We start from the raw sequence: 12703 nt of genomic DNA, 5'->3' as shown, positions 1-12703 counted from the left end.
GTCTGGTTATATACCACTTGCTGTACAGTAAAACCGATTCCCTAAAAATACCTCACAAGAATTACACATGGACAAGAGATAAAACTAAGAAAAGGGACACAAATAGTTAAAAATACGACATGATGCTTTATTCACTTTCTTTACACAGTTCATCAGTCAGTTGTTATTACAATAAATTATTTCCAAGGTTGCACCAATGATCTAATAGAAGCAGTGACTGTTGGATTCTTTACATTTCAATGATGTTGTGAATCAGAAGCACTATAATAAAGATTAATACATGTATCATTTGCAAAGTCTTAATCTTTCATTTCAATTAATCAATGATGCATCGAAAACAAAATGTCATCGCTGCATACCAGTACTTCATAAAAATTGTTCAAGTACTTTTTTCTTGTATTTTCTTCTCACATTATAGGCTATTATTATCTTTTCTCTTCATTCTGTGATTCAAGTGTTTCCATGGCAAAGTTTGTCAACAAGAACCAACATCATCATCAGCTCCCAGTTGATTGAACATTTCAATCAAAATATAGAAACTTTGAAATATATTATGCCAAAATATATTTCATTTATATTTTTTGTGTGTAACCAAGTACATACATATAGTAACATCACACTGTCAGATCCTTATTACAAAAATTACAAAAATACGGTGTTCGGTTGGGTGTTACGTGATGACGTAGTTCTACGTGTCCTTATTGTCAAAATAGCTTATGTAGTTTAGGTTATATGAACTTAGGAAATATTGACGACTGTAGAAAAGACTGTAAGGGGCATGTATGTTTTAATTACAAAAACACGGTTTCTTCTCCTAATAAATCGCTAACTATGTGTGAAGTTTCAAGTTCATACGAGTTTGGGAAAGGCGCTTTTGTTAGCGGACAAGGGACGGTCAGAAGAAGAAGAAGAAGAAGAAGAAGTATGAAGAAAAAGAAAAAAAAAACAAACAAAATATATTTCATTTATATTTTTTTGTGTGTAACCAAGTACATACATATAGTAACATCACACTGTCAGATCCTTTTTTTTTCTTTTTTTTTTATAAATAAAAGTTGAGTTGAAATACAAAAGCTGTAAAAACGCATACATCCAGAGTCCAGACTCATGTCAACAATAAAAACATAATTAATAAAAATACTAGACATAAGATTTTTGTTAATTACAAAAATACGGTGTTCGGTTGGGCGTTACGTGATGACGTAGTTCTACGTGTCCTTATTGTCAAAATAGCTTATGTAGTTTAGGTTATATGAACTTAGGAAATATTGACGACTGTAGAAAAGACTGTGAGGGGCATGTATGTTTTAATTACAAAAACACGGTTTCTTCTCCTAATAAATCGCTAACTATGTGTGAAGTTTCAAGTTCATACGAGTTTGGGAAAGGAGCTTTTGTTAGCGGACAAGGGACGGTCAGAAGAAGAAGAAGAAGAAGAAGAAGTATGAAGAAAAAGAAAAAAAAAACGAACAAAATATATTTCATTTATATTTTTTTGTGTGTAACCAAGTACATACATATAGTAACATCACACTGTCAGATCCTTTTTTTTTTTTTTTTTTTTTATAAATAAAAGTTGAGTTGAAATACAAAAGCTGTAAAAATGCATACATCCAGAGTCCAGACCCATGTCAACAATAAAAACATAATTAATAAAAATACTAGACATAAGATTTTTGTTAATTACAAAAATACGGTGTTCGGTTGGGCGTTACGTGATGACGTAGTTCTACGTGTCCTTATTGTCAAAATAGCTTATGTAGTTTAGGTTATATGAACTTAGGAAATATTGACGACTGTAGAAAAGACTGTAAGGGGCATGTATGTTTTAACCGCCTTGAACGAAGACTATTCTTCATGAAGCTTTTTCGCGCTCTATGGATGATCACTGGAGCGTGACTCTGCTGCACCGCTAATACACTACACGTTGTGTGTATGCCTACGTGCAATGTTTAAGCACATACCAATGGGGATTAACGTTGTTCTTTAGACGTGAATTTTGAAATTTTCAACCTCTCTTTTGAGCCGGAATACAACATCAAAATGGGGTCATGTCTGTGGGGCGTTTACGGAGTTTTCAATGACGATTCCGATGATGTTTCGATTGTAAGAATCCCTCATGTAGATCAAAAGTTATGACTTTTTGAATTAATAAACTTTGAATATTCATAACTCAAGAATTGATGACGTCATCATGACGTAACTCACACGGTTTCTTCTCCTAATAAATCGCTAACTATGTGTGAAGTTTCAAGTTCATACGAGTTTGGGAAAGGCGCTTTTGTTAGCGGACAAGGGACGGTCAGAAGAAGAAGAAGAAGAAGAAGAAGTATGAAGAAAAAGAAAAAAAAAAAGAACAAAATATATTTCATTTTTTTTTTTTGTGTGTAACCAAGTACATACATATAGTAACATCACACTGTCAGATCCTTTTTTTTTTTTTTTTTTTTTTTTTTTTATAAATAAAAGTTGAGTTGAAATACAAAAGCTGTAAAAATGCATACATCCAGAGTCCAGACCCATGTCAACAATAAAAACATAATTAATAAAAATACTAGACATAAGATTTTTGTTAATTACAAAAATACGGTGTTCGGTTGGGCGTTACGTGATGACGTAGTTCTACGTGTCCTTATTGTCAAAATAGCTTATGTAGTTTAGGTTATATGAACTTAGGAAATATTGACGACTGTAGAAAAGACTGTAAGGGGCATGTATGTTTTAACCGCCTTGAACGAAGACTATTCTTCATGAAGCTTTTTCGCGCTCTATGGATGATCACTGGAGCGTGACTCTGCTGCACCGCTAATACACTACACGTTGTGTGTATGCCTACGTGCAATGTTTAAGCACATACCAATGGGGATTTACGTTGTTCTTTAGACGTGAATTTTGAAATTTTCAACCTCTCTTTTGAGCCGGAATACAACATCAAAATGGGGTCATGTCTGTGGGGCGTTTACGGAGTTTTCAATGACGATTCCGAAGAATCCCTCATGTAGATCAAAAGTTATGATTTTTTGAATTAATAAACTTTGAATATTCATAACTCAAGAATTGATGACGTCATCATGACGTAACTCACACGGTTTTTTCTCCTAATAAATCGCTAACTATGTGTGAAGTTTCAAGTTCATACGAGTTTGGGAAAGGCGCTTTTGTTAGCGGACAAGGGACGGTCAGAAGAAGAAGAAGAAGAAGAAGAAGAAGTATGAAGAAAAAGAAAAAAAAAAAGAACAAAATATATTTCATTTTTTTTGTTTGTGTGTAACCAAGTACATACATATAGTAACATCACACTGTCAGATCCTTTTTTTTTTTTTTTTTTTTTTTTATAAATAAAAGTTGAGTTGAAATACAAAAGCTGTAAAAATGCATACATCCAGAGTCCAGACCCATGTCAACAATAAAAACATAATTAATAAAAATACTAGACATAAGATTTTTGTTAATTACAAAAATACGGTGTTCGGTTGGGCGTTACGTGATGACGTAGTTCTACGTGTCCTTATTGTCAAAATAGCTTATGTAGTTTAGGTTATATGAACTTAGGAAATATTGACGACTGTAGAAAAGACTGTAAGGGGCATGTATGTTTTAACCGCCTTGAACGAAGACTATTCTTCATGAAGCTTTTTCGCGCTCTATGGATGATCACTGGAGCGTGACTCTGCTGCACCGCTAATACACTACACGTTGTGTGTATGCCTACGTGCAATGTTTAAGCACATACCAATGGGGATTTACGTTGTTCTTTAGACGTGAATTTTGAAATTTTCAACCTCTCTTTTGAGCCGGAATACAACATCAAAATGGGGTCATGTCTGTGGGGCGTTTACGGAGTTTTCAATGACGATTCCGATGATGTTTCGATTGTAAGAATCCCTCATGTAGATCAAAAGTTATGATTTTTTGAATTAATAAACTTTGAATATTCATAACTCAAGAATTAATGACGCCATCATGACGTAACTCACACGGTTTCAAGTTTCAAGTTCATACGAGTTTGGGAAAGGCGTTTTGTTAGCGGACAAGGGACGGTCAGAAGAAGAAGAAGAAGAAGAAGAAGTATGAAGAAAAAGAAAAAAAAAACGAACAAAAATAAGAGGTGTTCCGGGCTGTTGGCCCGAACACCTAATTAATGGCTTCTTACTTAGCCCTCATCCGTCACTCAGTGACACTCAACGTGCTTTAACATTGTTTTAGATTTTATCTGCAAAGCATTGTGGGACTGCAATTGAAGTATTAAGACCTTGGGCCTACTCCTTTAACATAGCACCATGTAATGGTTTACAAGGTGCTAAGTCGCAATATATAGCCAATCAAACTGACATAAGTACAAATTTTTCTCTGACGGCAGATCTACTGGCACCAGTTGAATCAGAAACTGAAAATAACTATTTCAATGCTGCCAACATTTTCAACAATGGAAGATATTTATAATTACATTGAATATAACTGGGACAAAGTTCTCATAATCAGGGAGAAATCAAGTCTGTTCATCAGAACATGGAATGTTTGGTTTATTTGCAGAGAAATTTCCACAGAATCAGAAAGAGTTGGCATGCATCTCTGAAATTGTGAACTGCTGTGTTATAGACATAATAGACAATTGACTTGTCCTGGACCAGTGGAAAGACTCAAGACATCATGGCCCAGCACAAGGGCTTCACGAACCACTACACAATGTGTTGGTTATTTCAACTGCAGCATAACAAAGAATTCATGATCATGTTGAATCATAGAGTTATATATAAGAACTAGAGGGCGCACGAGTGATGCTTCGTGCACAAACACCACGGGACCGCAAGATGACAAGCGCGTCATTCTGCACGCACGTTGAATATGAAATATACGTTTGAGGTTTCTTTTATTGAACGCTAACGCGATGCTGTTTGTTCAACTTACAAAATGGCCGCACAAACACACGCTGTGAGATGCCAGTTTTGTCAACTTAGAAAATGGCCGCTCTCTAGTTCTTATATATAACTCTATGTGTTGAATACAAAAAAAGGTTCAAGCTCTTTACCAATCTACAGGCAATTCACTGTGCCTTTGTTGCTTGTCCTTGTTTTGGGGGACTTTGAAAGACGATCTGTTATAAGTTTTAAAGGGGGGGGGGGGCTTGGAAGACTAGTCTTTCATCCACTAGTCTTTCAACCCTTTAATCCATAAAATAAAATGACATATTTGCTTTACTACCCATCACAAGTTGGCTTCCTATCGTTTATCTCTTTCATGATTTCCCTCACAACATCATTTCTTTTCATATCCTTCAAAGTCTGCAGTACCTTGTCCATGAACACTTCTGCATCAAGTGACATTTCAAGCTGAGTGAAGACGCTGTTCAGGTCACTGCAATCTTTCAGTTCAGTGTTGCGGTTTAGACCCATTAACTCCCCAAATACCTTGAAGTTTTTCTCCTTGTTGTCAGTTTTCATCAACTGGTTGACTTTATTCCTGAACTTCAGGTTAAACTTATGCCACTGTAGATCTAATCATTGAAAAACAGGGGAAATGGGTACAAGATATAAAATATCATTGATCTGTCTTCAAAACAAAACTCTGGTGAATTTCAATTGTTTGTGCAGTTCTTTGGATTTACTGATGGATTAACATGGCATACAGAGCTGGTAAAATTTGTGGCTTTATACATTCAGGGAGATTTTGTACAATAATCAGGGAAATTTTCAATGTTTTTCATCAAAACATTGAAAGGTTGGGAACTGTCTGCAAAATCAGGGAGGGTTGGCAGCTATAACCATGCATTGTAATCCTGCTGCCAACTTGCATCCCCAGAAGTCTATGATTGGAATTTCACAAAATGCTTAACGTAATTTTTTTCTAATAAGAATGCAAGGCCCCATCACACCACCCCCCCCCAAAAAAAAAATAAACAAATGAAAGATTAATTTTATAATTATATTATTTTATATTATGTTCTAAACATTCTTTGGTCGCCCCTATGCATGACAAGAAAATATCAGTGGGCAAAAAGATTCTTGGTGAAATCTAAGTCCAAATAATATCGGCAACTATCATGGTGTGCTGATTTTGAAGCAATGCTTTAACAACATGTAAAACCTTGCATAGTTAAATCTTAACTACAACAAGACATCCATCTCGGCAATTTAATTTATTTATTAAACTGTATTTTATTTCCCGAGCATCATTGTGGCATATTTGTTTAAAGGCATTGGACACTATTGGGAACTACTTAAAATAATTGTTAGCAGAAAACCTTTCTTGGTAACAAGCAATGGAGAGCTGTTGATGGTATAAAACATTGTGAGAAAAGGCTCCCTTTGAAGTAACAGACTTTTTGACACAAAAGTAATTTCTCACTAAAATATTTGAAATCGAGTTTAAGACCTCGAGAGCACGTAACTTTGTGCGACCTATTGAGTTCAAATTTCCACAGGTTTGTTATTTCATGCATGTGTTGAGATACACCAAGTGAAAAGGCTGGTCTTTGACAAAATAAGAATAAGAACATCATGTCAAATATAATTAGATCATTATTATCACTGAAAATACCCAAAATTACCTCCATATATTGGTGTAGTCCCTACACAGGAAAATGTCCACTCTTTACCCAACCACTTATTGAGCTTTGAACCAAGGGAGGCAAATGTGTTCATAACTTCTACTTGTCTAGTCAACCAAAGTGAATCAATTCTTCCAAAAATAATAGTTCCTGATCCCAATCTTGTGGGGTAACTGAAGCTTATCCCATGCTGATCCTACACTCTCAAAAACAGTCTTCCACTTGGTGTATCTCAACATAAAAAATATGCATAAAATAACAAACCTGTGAAAATTGGAGCTCAACTGGTCATCGAAGTTGCGAGATAATAATGAAAGAAAAAATACCCTTGTCACACGAAGTTGTGCGCTTTCAGATGCTTGATTTCAAATCCTCAAACTCTAAATCTGAGGTCTCAAAATCAATCTTGTGGAAAATTACTCCTTTCTGGAAAACTATGTCACTTCAGAGGGAGCCGTTTCAGCTCCCCATTAATTGTTACCAAGTACAGTTTTATGAGAATAATAATTTTGAGTAATTACCAATAGTGTCCAAAAACTATAGTAAATGGCCTGACGTTTCAACCCTAGCAGAGTCTTTCTCGAAGGCTAAATGACAACACAACAAACATGAACAGGTAACTAAGTGTAACAAAAGCAGTGAAGTGTCAATTATCAATATTAGAAAAAATATAGTACATTAAACACAAGCCTCACAATATATTGTTGTAAATCTTACCCTTTCCTAACCTTGAAGCCTTTTGAAAATCTTTCATGAACTTCTCTTTCCTGTCTTGATCTCCCATCTGCAAAATAAAATGGAAATCGGATCAAGTTTGAGTAATGTTTACTGCAAGGCAGGCAAAAGTAAGATTCTGTCGAACAAATTTTTGTGCAAGGCCAGCTTTACCAAATGGAACTATGTTACTATAGAGAGGTATCTGGTGTTTTTTGTCAGCCCTGTTTTGACACACGTGTTTATCACCTACATGTTTGTCCATTTCAGAGCCTTGGTATTGAAGGAAATTTAAGTTCTTCTCTTATGCTGATTGTCCACAAAACCAATAGAGGGAACAATTACCCCAGGAACAATTACCCCAAAACCAATTTCACTGGAAACAGAGCCAGAAATCGAAATTGAATTCGGTACACCCTCTGTATAGAATTGAGCCATTTTTGGGTATTTGGGTAACAACAGGAGGGCAAAGGAACCTACCGGTACATGTAGACTAATACCTTGAGTGCAGTGGCTGCTCTTAGAGTGGTCATGTTTTGCAGTTTAACAAAAAAGTTGTAATCAATACTAGAAAGAGCTTGGAATAACACTTTTATTACGAGGCACCGCTGGGATTGAAAAAGTGACTTACAGACAATGTTCATTTATGCTTGAAAATCAATTAAGAAATCGTAGGTACCACACAGGAAAACATTTATTTCATCAAGTGTATTTTAAAAGTTCTTAATTCTGGCAGTGTCATGGCCTAGCGGTCAAGGGCACCAGATTCATTCTCTGGTGTTTCTGATCAGTAGAGTGTGGGTTCCAGTCCCAGTCATGACAACCAGAAGACACTAATTAACTACTATTGCTTTGGATGAGTTGTAAAGCCCCAAGACCCGTGTGTGGGGTAAAAAGAGCCCAGTATCGCTGAGAGAAAGGGTTTGTGTTTGGCAATGTTTCCGGCAGTGGATGCTGAATGCGCGTGCCGCAGTGGCACTTTGTAACCCTTAAAAGGTGTTGCATAAATTGGTCTCATAATAGACATGTGCGCCATATAAGGCTGAGTAAAAAAGAAACTTGTTTAGCGTCCCCGCCCGCTTCCTTTTAGAGGCCGCCTCCTTTTTTATTTATTTTTTAAAAATTTTTATGCACATAAAAAAATAAAAAATAATCATGATTTTTTTTATGAAAAAAGTTTTTTAAAAACAATCTCAGCTAAAACAATCTGAATGTCTTGTCCAAAATGTTTCATTTATGTATTGTGTGTTTGAGCAGTAGAAAAAAACAACGGAACATTTACATTTTAAAAAGAATGGCGGCCATCTTGAAATAAAAAATAAAAAGCCCCTCCTCCTTCCTATTTTTGAGAAACCCGGACACTAAACATGTTTCTTTTTTTACTAAGACTATTTATTATAATCATGAGAAAACAAATTGAACACAGCCCCAGCTGAAGCTGTTCAATTTGGACATTATTTTTTTTAGAGACGGCCAAGATAAGGAGATGGCTGCAACAACACAAGGTAGCCACAGCAGAATACCAATTAGAATGCTTATACTAAAGGACTTTTAGTAAAACGCAACTACAAACATGGCGACGTAAACAAAGACAAACCCACGCAAGAGGGCGCTATAACTACTGGCAGAAGTGTAGAAGTGTTTCTGATAAGAAACATAGGCACAGACATTCGCTTGAAACTTTCCTAATGAAACAAAAGTCTAATTTGTTTTTTAACTCACCTCGACCAACCTCTTCTGAGTATTTTCAGGCAATATATGTGGTGCCTTGCCCTCTTTCCTGGAGTTTTCATTTATCGTTGAGCTTGTTCCAGGCACCGATTGACTGCGATTAAAGCTCGGACGCACTGGCGTACTTCTCCTACCTTCTCCACTGTAAGCAAGTTTTGTAGAACACGTTAGAAATAGTACATATGGTCTGGGAAATGTCATTGGCTACAATGATTGGCACTTACTTAACCTAATGCTTGCATGAATTGACTTCAATATGTTAATGAATTTTTAAATGAGGATTTAATGAATTGAAGCTTTGGGGTGGGGGGGGGAAGAAATTTGTATTTCCGTGGAGGGATACATCTCTTTAAAATCAAGTTGTTACAAAAAAACGCCAGAATCCAATTTGAATGCAAGAGAGGCTCCACGCAGAAAACATTCACAGACATTTCAATTGCTGGCATTATGTAGAGTTTCAAGCATGTGTAACATCAGTGGCTGCTTTTCTTCAATTTATGCAAACGTTATTAGTATAATACGCAGTTTCTTCACAAACAACTGCACAAATTTTGATGATAATTTGCTCAAAAAGAACCAAATGTAAGCAAATCACACTGACCAGTGGTTTCTTGCCTGCCTTTTAACTGTATGGACCCAAGTTCAAACCCAGTCTCAGACCAAAGCCTTGCAATGCTCAAGTGTTTCCCATTTTGTGATTTTTCCACCTACGTATAAAACAGTTCTCTTCTACTGTACAATATTCATCCTGTTATCGCGCATGCATGGTCAAATGTGAAATAAAACTATTCTCTCCCAGAAAGACTCAGGCCATTAACTATTTTTTCGCATTTAAAACTAAACACATATAAACATACCCTATTTGGTCCATCGGTCCAGGTATATCTCTAGCCTCGTCACGTTGGGTCGATACTTCAGTGGATAGAGGGAATGAATAATCATCAGCATCTATGTTAGGTTCCACCACTTCATCACTTTCTTCATCTCCCTGAGTTTGCGTGTGGCCAATGGCAGATGCACTTTCATCAGCATCAATAAGATCAGCATTCTCCACTTCATCACCATCATCATCTCCCAGGGTGTCAGGCGGGTGGTTTAAGATGTTGCCTCTAAACATTAATAGTTAAGAACTTGAGTTGGTATGGGTTGTATCAAGATAGAAACTTGCATCAGGGATAAAGAATATTAATTGTTTTTTTTACCCATACACCGATGTGTGTACTTTCCCCCGAGTCCTGTGAAAAAATTCAAACTGCCTCTAGCTACCGGGCAATCTCGGATACATCTCTTTAAAATCAAGTCGTTACAAAAAAACGCCAGAATCCAATTTGAATGCAAGAGAGGCTCCACGCAGAAAACATTCACAGACATTTCAATTGCTGGCATTATGTAGAGTTTCAAGCATGTGTAACATTAGTGGCTGCTTTTCTTCAATTTATGCAAACGTTATTAGTATAATACGCAGTTTCTTCACAAACAACTGCACAAATTTTGATGATAATTTGCTCAAAAAGAACCTAATGGAAGCAATTCACACTGACCAGTGGTTTCTTGCCTGTCTTTCAACTGTATGGACCCAAGTTCAAACCCAGTCTCAGACCAAAGCCTTGCAATGCTCAAGTGTTTCCCATTTTGTGATTTTTCCACCTACGTATAAAACAGTTCTCTTCTACTGTACAATATTCATCCTGTTATCGCGCATGCATGGTCAAATGTGAAATAAAACTATTCTCTCCCAGAAAGACTCAGGCCATTAACTATTTTTTCGCATTTAAAACTAAACACATATAAACATACCCTATTTGGTCCATCGGTCCAGGCATATCTCCATCCTCGTCACGTTGGGTCGATACTTCAGTGGATAGAGGGCATGAATTATCATCAGCATCTGTGTTAGGTTCCACCACTTCATCACTTTCTTCATCTCCCTGAGTTTGCGTGTGGCTAATGGCAGGTGCACTTTCATCAGCATCAATAAGATCAGCATCTCCCAGGGTGTCAGGCGGGTGGTTTGAGATGTTGCCTCTAAACATTAATAGTTAAGAACTTGAGTTGGTATGGGTTGTATCAAAATATAAACTTGCATCAGGGATAAAGAATATTTATTGTTTTTTTTTACCCATACACCGATGTGTGTACTTTCCCCCCTGAGTCCTGTGAAAAAACTCAAACTGCCTCTAGCTACCGGGCAATCTCGGTAGTCTAAATGTAAGACACTGCTCTAGAATTGCAAGAGTCGTAGGTGCAAGTCCCACCTGAGTATATATGCCTGTGAAATTTTTTCACAGGAATCGGGAAAGTACTGAGTATACAGTGCTAACACACATCGGTGTGTGGGTAAAAAAACAATTGATAAAATATCAACTGTTGACTACTGTTTTTAATCAAAGCAATAGAAAATCTGAATCTGATCTGAACAAAAAAAAATCCCATCTATTCCATCTTTATAAAAAAGGACTTCTGAATGTAGGGAAAAGCTCTTCATTGATAGGAATAGCGAAACTGTCTGAGGTATTTATGAATATTCATTATTATATTTTGTAAAAGCAAAATTCCAAACGCAACCACCACCCATTATCATAAACATAACACTCTACCTCGGACTGGTTTCCTCAAGCAGAAGAGGTTCACCTTCATCCTTAACAGCTTCAGATGCGCCCGAGCGCTGAGCCTCGGCAGTTGTGAGACTTGGTCTGTTGCTGTTAGTAACGGCTTGTAAACTAACAGAGGCACCTGATGTAGCGTTGTCTCCACTGCCTGAAGCTGTGAGAGCTGATGTTTTAAACACCTTTTTACCTTAAACAGTTCAAAACAAGTCAACATTTTTTTTCTTTTTCCATTATACATTCGCTGTGTGGGTTCCATGGCGTTTTATACACCCAAGGAATTTGCCACTACAAAACCCATGGACCCAGGTCACAGCGTGCAACAATTGATTTGTCATACCTTGACATGATTATTCCTCTTCTCAAAGTTCTGTTATCATCTATGATCTTCAAACATTATTACGACGGTAGTCTAGTTGGTAAGACACTGCTCTAGAATTGCAAGGGTCGTGGGTTCGAATCCCACCCGAGTAACATGCCTGTGATATTTTTTCACAGGACTCGGGAAAGTACTGAGTATACAGTGCTAACACACATCGGTGTATGGGTAAAAACCAAATTTAATAATCATAGATGCATATAGTGTCAAAATACAGACACGGACAACAAACAAATTAGAGTATACACATGGAGGCACATCTGGGATAAAGCTTAAGGCATGCTGCAGCATGTGGGTTGGTTGTGAGAAAGCCGTGTGTATGGGTCTAGACTGTGGGTTGTCAGAGAAGGAGGGTGGTAGGATAGTATGCCAAATACTGCTAATGAATTAACCGATATCTTGCAGCACAGTATCGTGTCTGTGTATTTTGATAGCTTCCCTTATACGCCTTGTATACCAATGTCTCTCAGGTGCTATGATTCAATCTAGACCATGTCAAAGATTGGGATCAGGCTTCAGAGGAAAACCCATCAAATTAGTAGGGACAGAAAACCCAATCCATGTGCAAGGTTCTGGTCTGGGATTCAAACCAGGGTCCACTCATCAGCCAACTGAATGTCAAGTAACTAAGGCTGTGTCCGAATTGAAGGCTAACAGCTAAACTCCTGTGCCATCATTTGTTGAAGTAGAGTACGTCCTTAGCAAAACTCTTAGCAAGAGTCTTAG

At 36.9% G+C, this 12703-nt stretch overlaps 1 protein-coding gene across 5 annotated transcripts in view; it reads right to left on the bottom strand.

Moving 5' to 3' along the window:
* Window positions 1-106: 106 nt before the first annotated feature.
* LOC139936505 (uncharacterized) overlaps window positions 107-12703 on the bottom strand; it is an 87872-nt gene continuing 75275 nt past the window's right edge. For 4 of the 5 annotated variants that reach the window (XM_071931335.1, XM_071931334.1, XM_071931338.1 and 1 more), the window contains 6 exons: window positions 11590-11788; window positions 10790-11017; window positions 9850-10101; window positions 8984-9134; window positions 7265-7331; window positions 107-5494 (listed from right to left, as the gene is read on the bottom strand). In XM_071931335.1, the coding sequence (XP_071787436.1) occupies window positions 5199-5494; window positions 7265-7331; window positions 8984-9134; window positions 9850-10101; window positions 10790-11017; window positions 11590-11788 (1193 nt within the window). In that variant the 3' untranslated portion in view covers window positions 107-5198. The remainder of the gene's footprint in view (window positions 5495-7264; window positions 7332-8983; window positions 9135-9849; window positions 10102-10789; window positions 11018-11589; window positions 11789-12703) is intronic. The other variant, XM_071931337.1, reaches the window with a different exon arrangement.

The sequence above is a fragment of the Asterias amurensis genome, chromosome 4 (assembly GCF_032118995.1).
Source record: "Asterias amurensis chromosome 4, ASM3211899v1".
NCBI lineage: Eukaryota > Metazoa > Echinodermata > Asteroidea > Forcipulatida > Asteriidae > Asterias > Asterias amurensis.
This window is presented reverse-complemented; position numbering and strand designations above follow the sequence as displayed.